Source organism: Thermobia domestica, chromosome 8, assembly GCF_964235325.1.
Source record: "Thermobia domestica chromosome 8, izTheDome1.hap1.1, whole genome shotgun sequence".
In the NCBI taxonomy this organism is placed as follows: Eukaryota; Metazoa; Arthropoda; class Insecta; order Zygentoma; family Lepismatidae; genus Thermobia; species Thermobia domestica.
In genome coordinates, this window is record NC_137461.1 from 226,585,792 (window position 1) to 226,604,136 (window position 18,345).

At 34.1% G+C, this 18,345-nt stretch overlaps 2 protein-coding genes across 2 annotated transcripts in view; one reads left to right on the forward strand and one right to left on the reverse strand.

Annotated features, from left to right (window-relative positions):
• Positions 1–18,345, reverse strand: part of LOC145692485 (ATP-binding cassette subfamily C member 4-like) — a 59,765-nt gene that overhangs the window by 16,296 nt on the left and 25,124 nt on the right. The window contains exons 7-12 of the mRNA XM_081767793.1: positions 18,161–18,311; positions 13,770–13,876; positions 11,003–11,126; positions 9,587–9,757; positions 6,838–6,962; positions 1,367–1,612 (exon numbers count right to left, since the gene is read on the reverse strand). Coding sequence (XP_081623919.1) covers positions 1,367–1,612; positions 6,838–6,962; positions 9,587–9,757; positions 11,003–11,126; positions 13,770–13,876; positions 18,161–18,311 — 924 coding nt within the window. The remainder of the gene's footprint in view (positions 1–1,366; positions 1,613–6,837; positions 6,963–9,586; positions 9,758–11,002; positions 11,127–13,769; positions 13,877–18,160; positions 18,312–18,345) is intronic.
• Positions 16,400–18,345, forward strand: part of LOC145692488 (ATP-binding cassette sub-family C member 4-like) — a 357,392-nt gene continuing 355,446 nt past the window's right edge. Inside the window, exon 1 of the mRNA XM_081767796.1 lies at positions 16,400–16,624. The gene's annotated coding sequence lies outside the window, so the exon portion shown is untranslated. The remainder of the gene's footprint in view (positions 16,625–18,345) is intronic.

Genomic DNA, 18,345 nt, shown 5'->3' on the forward strand with positions numbered 1-18,345 from the left:
TCGTCTCCGTTTTGATGTTCATTGTGGATTTCATGCTAATCTTCAATGTGTCATGGCTCGGATGGACGAACTTAATGCATGATACCAAGTGGAGAGATAGAGGTCGACCGACAATACTGGAAATAATTTTTCGAATCATAACTGCAAAATCGTACAAGGAAGTACAATAACAGTTCTAACAGGCTGCAAAACACAGATCAGGTATCAGATAACCAATTACTTTCCTAGCTTTTACCGTCATTACTTGCTCATTTCTCTACTTTTTCTAAAAATATTCATTTGTATTATTGTCATTTCAGGTCTAGATTCTAATACTGAAACCTTGTATACGAGACGTGATCGGGATATTTGTTTTCTTGTTTTACATAGTCCTCAAAACATATTCAGTTTAACAGAGAGGAAGAGCAATGGAAATTCGTCTCAAAACTTGGAATAAACATGAAAATAAGATATGTTAGTTTCAATCCTTTTTCATCCTTTCCTTCTTTCCTTTGCCCTTAGAGTAATATTTTATTTATATGTAAAAACTCTCGTCATACCTTCCACGCCATTATAAGTGTAATGGAAGATCTTTGGTAAAAGTGTTTAAAACAAAAGTTACTTATTTTGTTTTGTATCGTTTGATTTGTAGGAAAATATTCCAAATCTATTTTCAAAATTCCACTTCCTGCTACATAACCTGAAAATGTAACAATTTAACAGCATAATCCGAATTTATTTGTAAAATCCAACATAGCGTCATCGTATGACTGCAGAGCATAGACTAGTCAACGAAACACATTCGGCATGTTTTTGTGGTTACACAAGTTAAACTACATACGTACATATTTGTTGGATCGCCTTGTGATGTTGTTCCGAAATATGAGTGCCAGTAACAGTTGGTATGAGACCGCCTTTGTATTTTTATTTACATTTACCTGATCTAAACTGTATCATCACTAACTTTGCAATTTTGCGGACGATATACGTATAGTATTTCACTTCCTACTTAAAAATTTTCTAGAACAATTTCTGAAAATTAACGCCGAATGAGTGAGAATGTGCTTAGTGATAGTATTATCACACATTCCTCTTCAATCGCTGAACGTAGAACAACAACAACAACAATAAAAAGGTATTTGCTTCACACATTACGAATGTCATTCACTTACTAATACAATTTGAAATAAGCACAGGGGCACAAGTGTAGAGCTCAGTACAGGAGTAAGCACAAAACTTAATTTTGAAAATATGCGAAGAATGTGTACACTAATAATTTGTAAAAGTAATGAAACAGTTTACATTGTAATTGAAAAATTTTCTCACGTACGTTACAAATTAGGTGAAAATTAAAATGGTCATTGTGCATACATCTTTTAAATCTTACCTGTTCTAATGCTTTCCATATCTCATAGTCACTGTATTCATTAAGTGGGTCTAAATTTTTACGCAGTGAACCATGGAAAAGGACAGGGTCTTGAGGAATGATAGATATGTTTCTCCGTAAAAATTTCAAATCAAGTTCTTTAATATTAATATCATCTATCCAAATACATCCATTTGGTTCTGTCATTCGAAATAAAGCCACAATAAGCGACGATTTACCTGCTCCAGTTCGTCCAACGATACCAATCTATTTAAAAACAATTTAAGAAGTTGGTTAAAACAATTCTTATCTTTGAGAGCTACATGCTTTTGATTCTATTAATAAGTCCATTTTAATCCCAAAAATTAATACTTCAACATTAAGAAAATCTAGATTATAGTAACAAGTCAACAAAATAGTAACATCATGCGCTTTAGATCTGTAAGTTAAAGGTAACAATTGGTTAAGATGAAATATTAAGTAAATGTTTGTAGACTATGAAAGGTCACATGGCCATTAAAGTACTGCAATTAAATTTATTTTATGCGTATAGGGTATAACGTCAGGGAATTTAGTTTTGTATGCTTAAATAATTCCGAAATCACTTTTATTTTAGTATAGTTTGGCGTTTATATTGTCTTTTTCTAGCTCTAGTATTTTGTATATAATGTGCTTTTCTATTGGTATATATGTGGTTGTCAGCGAGCAATTTTTGTTTAAATTTGAAACACATAAACCCATTGTTATAACATGAGAAATGATAGACATATAAAATTAAATGATATCATAAGTTTATTGTGGTTAAAGGCTTCACTTGATATATTTTATGTTCTATGTGTAGATACAGTAGAACACTCTGGCTCACGATTAATGTACCTCCGTAAAATACACAGCTTAACTTGGAACTTTTAAGTAAACGTGCAAGACGATATGAAGCACCGTAATAAAAAGGGAATTTTCAATCCTGATCCAATCCTGGTCTTTTTTTCTGCGGTAATGATCTTGCTGGTTTATTATTCCTAGAAAAACTATATGCACTCGTAACAGCGAGTTAGAAGTTTTTGCACTGTTGTATCATCTAAACCCATTTTTCAACTAGTTCCTAGTTGTATGTGAATACAAATTCTTGCTCTTAAAAAAAAAAAAAAAAAAAAAAAAAAAAACTGCATTGCAGCGTCTACTTCCTCTTTTTTGTTAAAACATCGCGAGAGCAGAAAGGAGCCCAAGCGATAACCTAAGCAAGTAATAATCCGAAAGCAAATAATAACCCATACAATTAATAATACGACGCTGAAAAGTGGTTACTACATGTTGGATGAGACAACAGTTCAATTCTCTGAAGTTTGTGTGTTTTGGTTCGTTTGAGGGTGATAAGTTTCTGCTTTCTTACTTTGCTGCATAAGGGCCAACTTTCTGTTCGCTAACAGAAAGCATTTTTTGCACACAATGGACATCAGACACAATTATTCGGAGTATATGTTGGTATTAATGATTCAATAGAGCAGAAGGAACTTCTAATCAATTATCTTCCCATAATTTCACCAGACACAGTGCATCACATTGTGTTTGGCAACAGTTTGGCAAGTGATACTTGTTTAATTTTGTTTTTGCTATATTTTTTTTTAAATTCACTTTTCATCCCAACTTATCATCTTCAGAAAACGCAGGTCACAGGGACTTTCCAGGTGTTTCTTCTACACATCCATACATCCATTTGCTTCTGTGCTTCTGACTAGATCAATTCAAAGTCACTATTTGACAGTTTCGGATGCTTTTTTTCCGACGATGGGAAAATGAAGGAACTATATTGAACTTTGAGATATTGTTCCGCTGATAACCTTCGGGTACTAGCCTACAGATTTACCTCTTATGGCTTGGGACAGACCTTGAGGTTCACAGTTTTTCTTACCTGACAAATACCTCGAAAATGAATATCCATTATTTAGACGTTGCAATTTTTCGCAATACCCAGGTAGCGACTTCCTAATATAAGTTGTCTTTTAGTTGTGCAGCAAAAATGTATCTCTTTTCCAAACTTGATTGCCACGAACAGTAGTAAGATGTAACATAAGACTAAATTCCATAACACATATGATACACTTGTTTCCTTTTCCGTTAGTGAATTGTTCCAATCCACATAATGTTGAAAACAATTATGAAATTGTAGCTGACTGTAATTGTTACATAGATAATAGTGAGTTGAGTTGAGTTCGGGTTTAACATCCCGTTCAGCACCGAGGCTATATAAGACGTGGACCTACTGATTAACGTGAAATTCGAACCACATGAACTCCCGCCGGGAATCGAACCCGGGTCTCCCACGCCAAAGGCGCTCACGCTAACCGGTTAGCCACGGAGGAGCTCATAGATAATAATAAGTAAGAGGACATAAACACTATATATATATATCGGGTGTTGCAAAATAAGTGTTACAACTCTTGGGAGGTGACTCCTGACAGTGAGACAAGAAAAAAAGTTCTCTTCAATTTTCTGCTATCGGACATAGTTTCAGATCTACAAGGTGCCGAAAGCGTGGGAAAATGACTTTCGGACGACAATAGTTCGGAAACTATTCAACATAAAGAGGGCGGGTAAAAAATTCACTGAAGAAGTCATACCTGCTCTATTGAATTTTGCATGTTTCACAATCCTACCGTGCACGCGCAAGGGATTCCCCAAAGGAACGTAGGGAGTCCCGGATAATCTGCCAAATAAAACTTGGTTAAATGGATATGAATTGATAGGCTTTCTGCTAGGTAACAATAATTCGTTTGTCTTAAGTCGATATCTAGAACGAATACAAAATGGCGGACACCTTTATGCCCGTTGTGTGTGGTTGCATAATCGCCAGATACGGATGCTGGCCAACAGTGACGTTCTGAGTATTAATTGTAGCGAATTTGTACTCAAATGCTCTAGAAAGACATCTGGAGTGTCGGTAGAGCATAACAGATGAAGCAGGGTGATTCAGATGTGTGGAAATACTTAACGAAAAATGCCAAGAAATGCACTCATACTCAATAAACGTGAGTTCAAAGCGTCGGAAATGTAAGGATTAGCGTCAAGAACATGAAAGCCATTGCCAATTCACCAATAATATTCCCTCAAACCAATGCAATATGATGTGCACGGTTGCACACCAATAAGGATGCAACAACTGAGTCCAAGTTCAAATTGTGCAATGGACTCACAAAGAAACTGGGTAAACTAAATGAATGTCACTAGTGGGATCGCATGATAGATATTGAAATGTGGCCAATGTGTGTGTTGATATCAACATGTAGCTAATGGACAAATGTGAACATGTCGCACTACTGCTGGGACACCGTCTCACGTGCGAAAACTAGGAAAATAACGTTGTACATTCTGCTATTACATGTGGTGCACCTTTTGGTAGAACGTAACTAGAACACGATTTTACCAATGTCCCTCTTTATTTGGGACATTGTCCCACAGTCGACACATATGGAAAGAAATCTCTTAATGCATGGTTCAAATTGTGATAGAGCGTGAAAATAACAAACTTGTATCATGTTGCACTCTTCTGAGACATATGACGTACTCGAAATATAGGAAAATACCTCCAGAAATTCGTATCTTCCACACAGTGCACATGCCAAGACAAAGACGAAAATGAACCGATTTGGCACATTTAACACTACAGCTGGAACACCATACATATGGAAAATAAAACGACATGAGAAATAGGAAGAAACGTCTTAAAACTCTGATTGTTTACAACTGTGCAGTAGGTATAACAAAATGAAACACACAAGTACCGGTATGTCGGGAGGCTGTACAAGAGGGCATGCCAAACAAAGCAGGCACTCCTCAAAGAAATGAATACAGAGAAAGTGAGGCTCCGTCGAACCTCAGGGCTAGAGCGCTTGCTTTTGCTCGGTGGTCGCAGTTTCCAATCCTACTGGGAGCCCACGGCCTCAGATTCAAGACCCGAGTAGTTATTTTCTATTTTTCGCACGTGGGATGATGTCCCGGCAGTAGTGGGACATGTTGACATTTGTCCATTAGCTACATGTTGATATCAACACACACATTGGCCACATTTCAATATCTATCATGCGATCCCACTAGTGACATTCCTTTAGTTTACCCAGTTTCTTTGTGAGTCCATTGCACAATTTGAACTTGGACTCAGTTGTTGCATCCTTATTGGTATGCAACCGTGCACATCATATTGCATCGGTGTGAGGGAATATTATTGGTGAATTGGCAATGGCTTTCATGTTCTTGACGCTAATCCTTACATTTCCGACGCTTTGAACTCACGTTTATTGAGTATGAGTGCATTTCTTGGCATTTTTCGTTAAGTGTATCCACACATCTGAATCACCCTGCTTCATCTGTTATGCTCTACCGACACTCCAGATGTCTTTCCAGAGCATTTGAGTACAAATTCGCTACAATTAATACTCAGAACGTCACTGTTGGCCAGCATCCGTATCTGGCGATTATGCAACCACACACAACGGGCATAAAGGTGTCCGCCATTTTGTATTCGTTCCAGATAACGACTTAAGACAAACGAATTATTGTTACCTGGTAGAAAGCCTATCAATTCATATCCATTTAACCAAGTTTCATTTGGCAGATTATCCGGGACTCCCTACGTTCCTTTGGGGAATCCCTTGCGCGTGCACGGTAGGATTGTGAAACATGCAAAATTCAATAGAGCAGGTATGACTTCTTCAGTGAATTTTTTACCCGCCCTCTTTATGTTGAATAGTTTCCGAACTACTGTCGTCCGAAAGTCATTTTCCCACGCTTTCGGCACCTTGTAGATCTGAAACTATGTCCGATAGCAGAAAATTGAAGAGAACTTTTTTTCTTGTCTCACTGTCAGGAGTCACCTCCCAAGAGTTGTAACACTTATTTTGCAACACCAGGGTGGTAGGAAACTCCACTGAAAAATTTTTGGAGGCGGTTCCTTATACGAAATGAAAGAAAAAAGTTCTAATAAACATGGGTCGAAAAACGTCTCCTTTCAGAGTTATGAACTACCGAAAATTCGAAATATCACGTTTCAAAACATCCTGGCTTAGAAACTATAGGGCCTATCCCAAGCGGTTTAAGGAATTACACAGGAACTGGTATACGCTCTATCTAAATATTCATGTTTCAGAATTCACCGGTACCAGCGAAACGAACGCACCATTAGTACTTAAAGGAGTATCCCTATACTTCAACTTCCTTTTCACAGTTCCTTTCACCAACAACGAAAGATAGTAAAACATGGATATTTAGATAGAGAACATACTAGTTCCTGTGTAATTCCTTAAACCGCTTGGGATAGGTCCTATAGTTTCTAAGGCAGGGAGTTTTGAAAAATGATTTTTCGAATTTTCAATGGATCATAACTCTGAAAGGAGGCATTTTTCGGCCCATGTTTATTAGAACTTCTTTCTTTCATTTCGTATATATTCCAGACTATAATAAATTGTAACGTAAATTATAATACTATATTTAATTATTACCTTTTCTCCTGGCTTGATATCAAAATTAATATTTCTTAGAACAGGTAAATTAGAATCATCGTACGAAAGGCTAACGTGCTGAAATTTTACTGCTCCCTCAGATGGCCATTTTGAGTTAATTCCATCTACAAAACAATTAAAATTATTGTCATGGCTTGGTATTTTTCAATGTATTTTTAAAGAATTAACGAAGTAATATCAACATTAGTATTATTAATCGTATGGAAACGAACAATCAAGTATTTCAAATACTTCTCAAAACCATAACATCTTTAAATTGAGTATTAGGTATCCTTAAAAACAGTTTGTACGCAATAATACAAAAAATCATTTATATATTTTTAGTTTAGATTTTTAAGAATAGATCTCTTAGATGTCCCGGCTTAGCCTTTACGAATTTATATAATCTGTCTTCCATTCCGAAGGATTGGTTCGAGATTCTAAATGTTCCAGTTTTGCTCTAAAGAATAAGTTAATACAACGTTGTATATTAGTGTGATACCTTAAAAACAAGAATTTTAGGAATGATTAAAAAAAAAAAAAAAAAAAGGTTCGAAAGATTACGATATTAGCCAATAATTAGATTTTGGGTTAGGGGCCACAACATTTTTGAACTGCCCCTAAATCGAGTATTTGTACTATTTTTTACGGAATAAGTACATCATACTGAGTTAAGTGACAGTTGAGTTTGGCTACACTGTGTGTAGTTCTCGAGATATAAGGCGTACAAGAAAATTTGTGATTGAGTGAAATACATTGGATTTTTTTTTTTTTTTTTTTTTGTATAGGGGGCCACAAAATTTTGAACGACCCTAAATCGAGTTTTCTTTTTTTTAATGAATAAGCACTTCATACTGAGTTAAGTGATAGTTTCGGTTTGCCTACACTGTATGTAGTTCTCGAGATATAAGGCGTACAAAAAAATTTGTAATTCAATGAAATATATTAGATTTTTTGTATCAGGGACCACAAAATTTTTGAACGGCCCCTAAATCGAGTTTTCGTATCTTTTACGAAATAAGCACATTATAATGAGTTAACTGATAGTTTTGGTTTCGTTACACTATATGTAGTTCTCGAGATATAAGGCGTACAAGAAAATTTGTGATTGAATGAAATATATATTGGATTTTTTGGATCAGGAGCCACAAAATTTTTGAACAGCCCCATATCGAGTTACCGTATTTTTTTACGGAATAAGCACATCCTACTGAGCTAAGTGATAGTTTGGGTTTGGCTACACTATATGTAGTTCTAGTGATATAAGGCCTACAAATTTTTTTTTGCCTGAATTATATTGATCTTTTGATCCAATCTCACTTTTATTATGCACCGACTCTTAAATGATAAGAGTAATCTACTTTCTGTCATATTCTTACTTCTCTTAATATAGGCTATAGGCTATTATTTATTTAATATTGATATTTCAGCAAGGAATAAGTACATGATTATGAATATACTGTAAATTTTCATAGGATGTCGCGGATTTGTAATCTAGCAATATGGGAGACTTACTTGAGAAGAATGCTACGTTTAAACGTCATAATTTTCTTCTAGAATTGAGAAGAATACTAGAATTGAGCAAGTACGTCAAAAGGTAAAACTGGAACGAACCATGTGTGGTATTACTTACTAAATAAATTTACTTTAATTTAGATACAAAGAAATAAACAAATATTGCCAATAACTTGATTTGAGTTTCGAGTTTCAACCATGTTTCTTTACTTAAATTTTAGATTCAGCTTTTACACACTAACATGTATAAGCAGTTGTCAATCTTTTTTTTCCTTCGATTTTAACTGTATTTAAAATGTCACGAGACGATGCCAAGTTACCTTGTATTTTTGATCATAAATAAAATGAAATTAATTTTCTAGTTTTAAACCCCATGACTATGCAGTTTTAGCCTAAAAGCAAATGATGATTAGTGAATATGAATGATGAATAAATTGATAGAATGATGATGTGAGAGAAAATGGTGGAACCACGAGACATTTACAATCACCTTCCCGCTTTAACTAGTGCTCTGCCAGTGGAGCAGAGAAATAGATATTTTTGCCATGAGCCTCCTATTTTGCCCACTTCTGTCATAAGTTTGGTTCCCATCAACTCTGTATTGATGTTCTTGGGTCCTTTCTTCTGTTCGTACTTACTTGTATCCTTCCAGACATTTATACAAATATCCAATGGCGGTTCCAGAATTCTATAAAAGGGAAGTACATCTTCAGTGACAGTGAAACTACATTTCCCTTCCCGCCCAGCAATAGTCTTCGGCTTTGGGCCTCTAATTACTTTTCAATTTGCAGGCATTTTTAAAATTCTTATGTGTGGCACAAATATTACGGAAAAATAACGAATTTCTCATTGCATAGTAATTTATCCAGTATGTCGTAAATATAAAATTAAGGATACGGACAAAATCTCACGGCTGAAACCGCCTCCCAAAATCTCACGCGTCAAAACCTCTCGTGGCCAAAATCTCGCCGCGCCAAAACTTCAAGTGCCTAAAACCTCGCGTACCCAAAACCTCGCCTGTCCAAAACCCCGTCGCCCGAAACCCCGCAGGTCAAAATCTTGTCTAGCCAGAATCTTTAATATTGCATCCATGCGTATAATGTTATAGCACTTTTAACTTTTTCAAACTCTCCTATATAAACTGAACCGAATGTAATATAGATAGTTCTAGAAATGAGTTAATTTGTCCGAGGATGATTACAGATAATTTAGATTCATTGTTTTACTTGCTTACCTAATTCCTTTTTTGACTTTGGTTCTTGTTCTATTTTTGTGAATTCTATAAGCCTCTCCGTGGAAACCATAAGATCTTCAACTAGCGTGAATGAATATGCGCACATATCAGTTTGGAATGTCATGCTAAGCGACAAGAAGAGGACTAAACCCGGATACCCGGCTGTTGCATCTAAAAAATAAATAAATAAATCTAAATGTTATGTATAATCTAATAAATATAATGTAATAAAATAAAAGCTCTTTAATGTAAATATAGAAAGGGTTAAATCCTGAATATTATGCCGTTATTTCTGAAAAATGTACTTTCCAAAGTTATACCTATTCTAATACAATATTATTCTGTGATTGCTTGGTTTGTTTCAAAGTCACTGAACCAATTTAAATAAACAAAACTGTACTATGTTTCATTGGAATCACAGGTAAGTCATAGGCTTCTTATATCTCCACGAAAGTCACCAATAGGATTAATGTTGGTATTATCGTGATGATATGACAGGAATATTTAGTTCAGCAAGGAAAAATAAGTATTGCAAAGTTAGAATGATACACGAGTAAGACCACAACTTATACAAATATTTTATAAGAGAAAATAAAATTTATGAATGTTATTTTTTTCTATTTGTGGGTGTGGTAATGCCAAAGTATATAAGATAATACCGTGATAACTAACTTTTAATTATCATTTATCTCTGGGTTTGGCTATTCTAAAAAAAATTAAAAAAAGGCCTTTATTTTTTAGTTCCACGTGGGATTTCGTTTCTATTTCGTTCATTCTCTTTGCTTCTGCTGTTGCAACAATCCCTTTAGTTTTCGTATTTGCTGGTTTATAAGGTTCTTTATTCTCTATCCTACCTGTTAGTTGCTATTTTTCCCTTCATCTCCCTTTTATGTTTTATTTTCACTTAGATTCCTCATTGTATAGTAACACCTCCTTTGCTTGTAGGGATTCCAAATCCATTATTTCGCAAGCTATTCTTTTTGCACTTTTCTTGTGGTATAACTATTCTACTGTCATCATTGTAGCACGTCATTTCTAATATTATTTATTTTAAGACTCTTCTTCAATAGTTTCCTTCAAGCTTCCTTCACATCCCACCAGCACACAACCTTCGTTTTCCTTCTTGCCCTTCTTCTGTGTCTTAAGATGTTTTCTGAGACATAGAATACAGTCAATATGACTACTGTCTCAAGGCTTTTAAATTACGTGAGGTGACTGTTAATTTTCCTGAAAAATATATTGCAAGTTCACTCGGTCGAACACAATTGAGTGATCAGCTATTCTTTCTTCTTTGACTCATGTTCATTAACATTTCACTTTTCAGACGCGCTTCCTTGCATTTTCTTATATGTCATTTGAGATAACTCTAACGATTAACAATGTATGTGATTATGTCAGTTTAGAAGAACATCTTACCTTTATCTGCAACCAGAAATGTAAAACATGCAAACACTATATACAAGGCACAGGCTGCACTAGGTGCTAGACAGAAAGCTTCTCTTGCAGTTACGTACATATGAAAAACAGATGAATTTTGGTCCTGTTAAAATCAAATATAGATTTAACAAATAATAATGAATAATTAAAGTTTCAATTACTACAAACTAGCAGAAAAGTCAAAGTTATTCAATCAACAAGAGGAATAAGAAATTCAAATAAGGCACTATGCATGTAGAAACTTAATACTCGAACACCTAGAATTTTCATCAATTTTAAACGCCCACGGTGAAACAATTTTTCCTCTTTAACTTTTATATTTTTATTTTTATGTAAACATTAAGAATAGATCTTAATTTGTTCCTGTGTTGCTTATTACTTTCTCTCTCTCTTTCTCACAATACTTGCAGAGGTAGTGTCATAGACGGGGGAAAAGGTCTGGGGCCTCAGTATAAGATGCAATTTTGTACTGTTCTTACCTATTTAACTAAATTCGGTAAATATTACGCCAATTTCTCTTTTATCTTAAGATTGAAAACTAACTTTCCGCACGCGTTACATTTTTTTAAAGAACTTTTTATTTAGTTATTCATTTTGTTCTTTTTATTACGTCCTCTTTCTGATATGGTTTGTACTTTGAAACTCCTGCTTTGATGAAGTTTGGAGTGCTTTCTTCATATAATCAACACGAAGCTCTTCTGCCAATTTCCGATGTTTAACTGTTAAATCTGTTAAATATGTGCAAAAAAAAATAATAAATAAATAAATAAATAAAATAAAATAAAATAAAATAACTACCATAAATTATTTTAAGATTTTAAAGCAACGAATCAGGTAAATGGGCAGTGAGCTTTATTCGGGAAAAGATGTTTCGCGGATGGATCAAATTTTAACCACTTAGTACTATGCAAATAAAGATTGCAAAAATAGTTTTAAAAATATGGACTTCAGTAATGATTAAACATAGACGGTTTTGTATAAATAGTTATCAGGATAATGGAAACATCTATGTACTGCGAGCAATATTTTATATGCGTTACTAACTCTAAACATTCATGTATTCGGTGCTTTAGCTGTGCAAAATACGAGAACATTTCAATGCAAGAGGGTAAATAGAACCTTATAATGTTGCACAACAGAAAGCAAAACTTAATTAGTATTTGGAACTATTTGTTTCTTCAAACGTGCTCCAACAAAAGTTCTATAACCAGGGTCGTTTTTAATCTCCCAGCACCCTAGGTACTTTAAATTGTTACGCCCCCCACTGCTGTGACCTTGACTCTGCGCAACCATGATGGTTACAAGCAAACGCTGATAATTGCTGCTAAATAAGCAAGTGACAAGATAATCCCATGGATGTACATGAGATTGAAATTTATTGGACGCGTTTTCAATAATAATACATTGAACTCAGCAAAAGTATATTATAATTGCTGTTTTCTTCGTTTGATTCTTTCATCATGTTGATGTTCAGTTTATCATATTGAGTTTTAAATGGACCGAGATTGCATTTATAGGTTTCTCGTAAATTATTATAATTAAAAAGTCCACAAGGAATCATTTTCACAGTCTCGGCTTTTGTCTGCTAATAGCAGAAAACACGTATTTTTCCTAATATTAGTACAGTTAATAGTTTGTTTTCACCCCCCAGTTATCCTCAGACAACTATCCTTAAGTATTCCTATTTATCAAGTAATATAAATTTCTATCTTCAATTAACAAAAGTAAAATTATACGTATCACATTTACATTAGCCGCTGAGATCTAGTTTGTTTGTAACCAGGTAGCTCTACCGGAACGGAAATAACGTTTTCTGCACCAGCGTATTTTAATTTTTTCTCATTTTTCGCCCTCCAAATTTTCGCGCCCCCAAATCTTTTGTGCCCTAGGCACGTGCGTAGCGTGCCTAAGCGGAAAAGCGACCCTGTCTATAACCTTACATCCACTGCCAGATTTCACTTTTAGAACCTCTGATCTGGCGCTAAGACGACATTGCAAAAAAAAAAAAAAAAAAAAAAAAAAAAAATAATGGTATCGCAAACGTAATAACTCGGCTCCCGATGATTGTAAGAGATTTTTCTGTCCAACGAGTTTTTCTTCAGGATTCGAACAAGTCGACTTTAAGTATGATACAAGTTCAAAACAGATTTATCCTCGAGAATGGCTACTTTTTGCTGTTAGATTTCATCACCTGTCATCAGAAGGAATGAGAAAAGCACTAATATTTTAAAACGAAGACGCACTATTTTATAGTTACGCATTGCATTGTTGCAGTAATTATTTGTGCAGAAGAATGTCAATTTTTAAACGTTTAGATTAAGTTTTCCGTCCCATGGTTGTGCTGGCTAGGCTAAAAGAGACGTTTAGATTAAGTACAAACTATATTTTCAAATGATTGTTTTGTACTGGATTATTTATGAATTCGAATACTTACTAAACTCTTGATCTACGTCTGAAACGACATGAACGAAACTCCAAAACTTGGAACTAAAACCAAGATAGAAAGTAGTATATATACTGCATAACCATCAGCAATAATGAATCTCCCGTATCTAAAAACTAAAGGTCATAGCAACCTTTCAACTTAAACCGCAAAAAATCAATACTTAGTGTACAGATACATGAATTTGATTTGCACTTAAATATTATACATGATTCCTAGATTACCTCTGTGACATTGCGATAGTGTCTTACATTTATTAATTGCTGTTGTTCCATAGACTATATATATATATATAATACTTACCCAGTGTGATTCGAACTGATGTTGCATAAGGGAAGTCGAATTGCAGGCTCTGACAGTACTAAGTCCATGAATAGTAGAGTTTAAGTGAGAATATACTGTGCTACGTGCTGTAAAATTGAACACATAACATAATAATATACCTTGAAGATCCTGCAATCCTTTGAAAATGCTAATTCAAATGCAATTTTGTTCATAAATTGTACCATGAATAGTAGTAGTGTTATTTTAACACCAATTCTAATCAAATTTGTTACTTGTTATCACCTAATATAATCATTTTTTTTAAATAATTCTCCTATTTCAGTAAAATGCCTTTTTCTGAAGAATCCTAATTATTTGGTTTGAAGTTTTCCCACCCATTCTGTTTATATACACGTATATTACGTGATGCAACAGAACAATTGCTTAGATTATGTCACGCTATTATTGTATTCAATACAAGTTGTTCTACACAAAAATCTACTTAAGCACACGTTATCTTTGTCTGAGACAAATCAGAAAAAAATTCAAGTATCTGAGAAAAGATATACACAGTCGTGATATCTGTTAAATAATTAATTTATTTGATTTGGCCTTAGAAAGAAAAGTGTTTACGAGAAATTCAATATATTTGCTTTCCACTGTTATTGAAATAATTTCAGTACAATAAAAAAATCAACGAATCGTTTTGAGTTTCTCAGTTTGTAGAGCGTTGGTTATCTAATCGAGCATTTGCTGTTTGTTGCATATCTGCCGTCTTTTTCTAATATTGTCACTATGAAATGTCCACATTTAGTTTAACATGAAGTTCAAATAACAAATGAAGGGCAAAAGGTAAAATAATGGTAGCCCTCATTGAAAAAAAAAAATTGATTTGAGTAGAGGAAAACAGACGAAAACAGTATGGTTGAGTGAGATCCATATAGACTGAACTGTTTCCAAAGTTCAACTCATAAGCGTTTCTCTGTATCTAATCATTCGTTTTTAAAATGAGAGGTTACTATTCTTTTCCCTATGCTCCTGCAATATTCTCCCACTGGAAATAGCAGCAAGTACTCGAGCACTAACCCCGATAGTCCTAAATATTAATACACGAACAAAATTCTATTTGGAAAATATTAATGATGAAGCCATTGTACTTTCAATGACATTCCACTTGCATAGTTTTAAGTTAACTAAAAAATAAATCACTTCATTTTACGAATTTATAGGCATTTAGAAAATGGCAAAACATAGTAATGCTCACTAACGCAAAGAGTGATTTTCCAGTTCATAATAATAGTACAATTGGCGAAGAATTATTGGTTGACCTGTTGAACAGAATAAACGAAATATATTATATGTTTTTAATAATAAGGTTTGTTTTAGGATTACAATCCTTAAAGATGTTTGCATTTTTTACAAACACTTTACTAACTACTTTATCTCCTTTTGTGGCATTCATTGAAAAGAAAGAACTATATTCGGCATGTTCGCTTAAGTTTCTACAAGTAGATTTAAGTACCAATAACTTGTGATCAGATTGATATTCCAATTAAGCCTAATGCTCCTACATGTTTCTATTTGAAATCCTAGATGCCTATATGAATCAATAAGGAACAAAATTCTAATTTTATGTGGGTTTTAGAAAAGAATCTCATATGGAGAATGCACGACTCTATGATTGGTCTTAAGAAAACGAATTATTCATTTTCAGTGAGCTGTAAATACAGTTTCCGAGTAAGTTAGTTATCCTTTTTAGTGGATTTTACATCGTGAGCTCTTTAGATTGTTGTTTAAGCTGTTATTGAAAGGCTATCGAAGATACCGAATTGAATATCATCTACACATTTTTTATTCACTGAAAGATCTTATAGCGCATGCAGAAATGTATTCTTTTTAAGAGGAGAAAATGTTCATGCTTATGCCAAGCGCATCTCAAGTTAAGGTTGGTGTAGTATTGTTGGACATAATCGGGAATAGTTAACAAACGGCTCTGCTACCTTGCCAATTGTAAGTAACTACACTACTCAGTTCAAACTCGGATATCCATGCTATATAAATTCCATAAGAGAAGTTTTGGGTTACTGACATTCTAAGCGAGTCAGCTATATTATGGGAGTAACAGTTTACTGGAATAGAGACATCTTCAGCCTACGTGCAACTATGGTTGCTACTTTTATCAAACTATAATGCTTGATAACATAGGCCAAAGAATTAGATATAGTAAAATTTCACCCAGGATTTTATTTAAAGAAGTAATTTTAAATACAAAAAGTGTGGTTCATTAAGCTCAGAGGTTAGATAGTGAAAAACTGATTAAAACGCAACACAGTTACTTGGACGTGGAAGATCTTTTTTTAGGAGATGAATAGAGGAGGTACATTTTCTTAGCAGATCAGTTAGAGTTCGTTAAATCATTTTAAATCAGTAAGGACTCTTACCTCATGAGTTGTGACATGTTTATCTCAAGATGTTATTCTGAACATTTAGATTTACATTATATGATAAGTTTAGTGTGTTTCAAGTGTCGTACTATGGAATACTAAGTAGTACTAGGATCGATCAATAAGTTCTCGTATATAAAATTTTGTTCCTTGTGTACAAAAGTTACGTTTCCAATGAATCTATGTCTTAAGACATTAATATTGAAGTTTTCTGTTTTCAGTTTCAAAATGTTTGATAGAATGAACCCTGGAATGAGTGAAAGTAGCTTACTCTGGAAACTGAAACACCGAGCACTGATAATGTTCCTCTATTTGAAATGGGTGAAAGCCATGGTGATTTATGATGGTATGAGATTTTGTATGGTGATAAGGGTTCATCTATAAGCACCAATAAAGCATGGAAAAGACAGCGAAATGTGGAAGCCTGAGTGTCAACGACAGCCTTAGAAGGTAGAGTGGTGATTTTAGTAATAGATAAATTCAGTGTTAATCCCAAAAATGTAAATTATTCCATAACGGATTATTGTAAACAGCCAGGCACAGCAAAAATGTTTTTTTAACTTTAACATTTTTACTTTTTCCTCATTTGTCTATGGCTTTACAAATTCCTCTCACACAATAATATTTTTCTCTCAAAATATTTTCTGTGGCTGTACACACTTATGCGAAAAATTACTTTCTTGTTTCTGGTTTTTCACATAATTACTTTGTCAAGCATATAATTTTTGATAGTTCAGCTTTTGAGTGTGCTCTAATTTGATTAAACTTTTCGAATTTTAAATTACACCATATTGGTTATGATAAGGTACTATGGTGGTTAAAAGGCAAAGAATATTATACAACTTTAGAAGAAATAAGTGGTATATTTTGCTGACAATAACAATGAAATTTTCAAATATAAAAAGTTCTTTGTGTATTAATTTACATTATTAAATTGGTGCCAAATGAATGTTCAAATTTGCGAGTAGCATTTCAGTGAAGTTTATGAAGTACTGTTTATTAGTTTAGGGATACTAGTAGTACTGATACGTTTCACATCAACAAATATGGAAAAGGAAAAGAAAGAAATCTGTTTTCCCATGCAGGCGCAAAACACACGACTGACGAAGAATTAAGCGGTATAAATAACAGTACTATGTGATGTAATAGCCTTAACATTTTTATTACATTCAGGAGCTACCATAAAGTGATGAGTTCAATTTAATTGTTTTTTCCTGTAGCCAAAATTGAAAAATAATAACAAGACAGGTCTACGGAACATATGGTGCTCCTATGGACGTAATAGGATGCATTTGGCCAATTGTCACATTGATATAAGTAAGTTAATTACATTAACAGATTACTCATAGTAGCAATGACGGGAAAACACAGACATCAATGACGAAAAAAATTGTAAAGCCAATATAATGCAAAATTAAACTAAGAATTGAATGTTGGCAGTGACCTTATGCATTTATAGCCTCTCACGAGGAGAAATTTTGAAAACAATAACAATCAACAACTTGATTGTGATGCACAAAACTCCTTAAAATATGGCAACATCGATCCTGCCACAGCATTCTCCTAAGCTTAAGGTACCTTGTTTTATATTACAAATCTGGATACTCTACGCAAACATCTTGTGTCTGGTACAAAATGAATTTCCTTAGCGGCACGGTCAGTAAGGACTAACAGTGAGGAAACGGTAGACTAGCCAATACTATCGTTGGCCATTCCTTGTAATTGGCTGCTTTGCTGAGAATTTGCAAACTTATCCGCTACGAAAGAATTGATTACGATTAAGAGTGCCCGATTAAGTATTGGATAAATAACGGTAAATTGTACGTTGGCCAACATACAATTCTAAACTACGATGGCCCAATGCACTTTTCAGCTTATTTTTTACAATTATAATTTTCTAACCACGCCGGACCAATAGTCGATGAACGACCTAATTAAGTGTACTGCTAAAGCTATACTATCTTCATAGTTATTATATACACTTACTTATTCCTTCTAGTCTCTTTAGCATGGATACCGATGGATTGCAATAGTGATGAGCTGTGAGACATAAAGCTATGTAGATAACTGTTGGCAGTACAAGCCAATAGCTGAGACAAATTAATGCAATCAAACTGGAAATGATTTGTATTCCACCCTAAGAAAAAGACAAGATACGTTACACTTGGAGT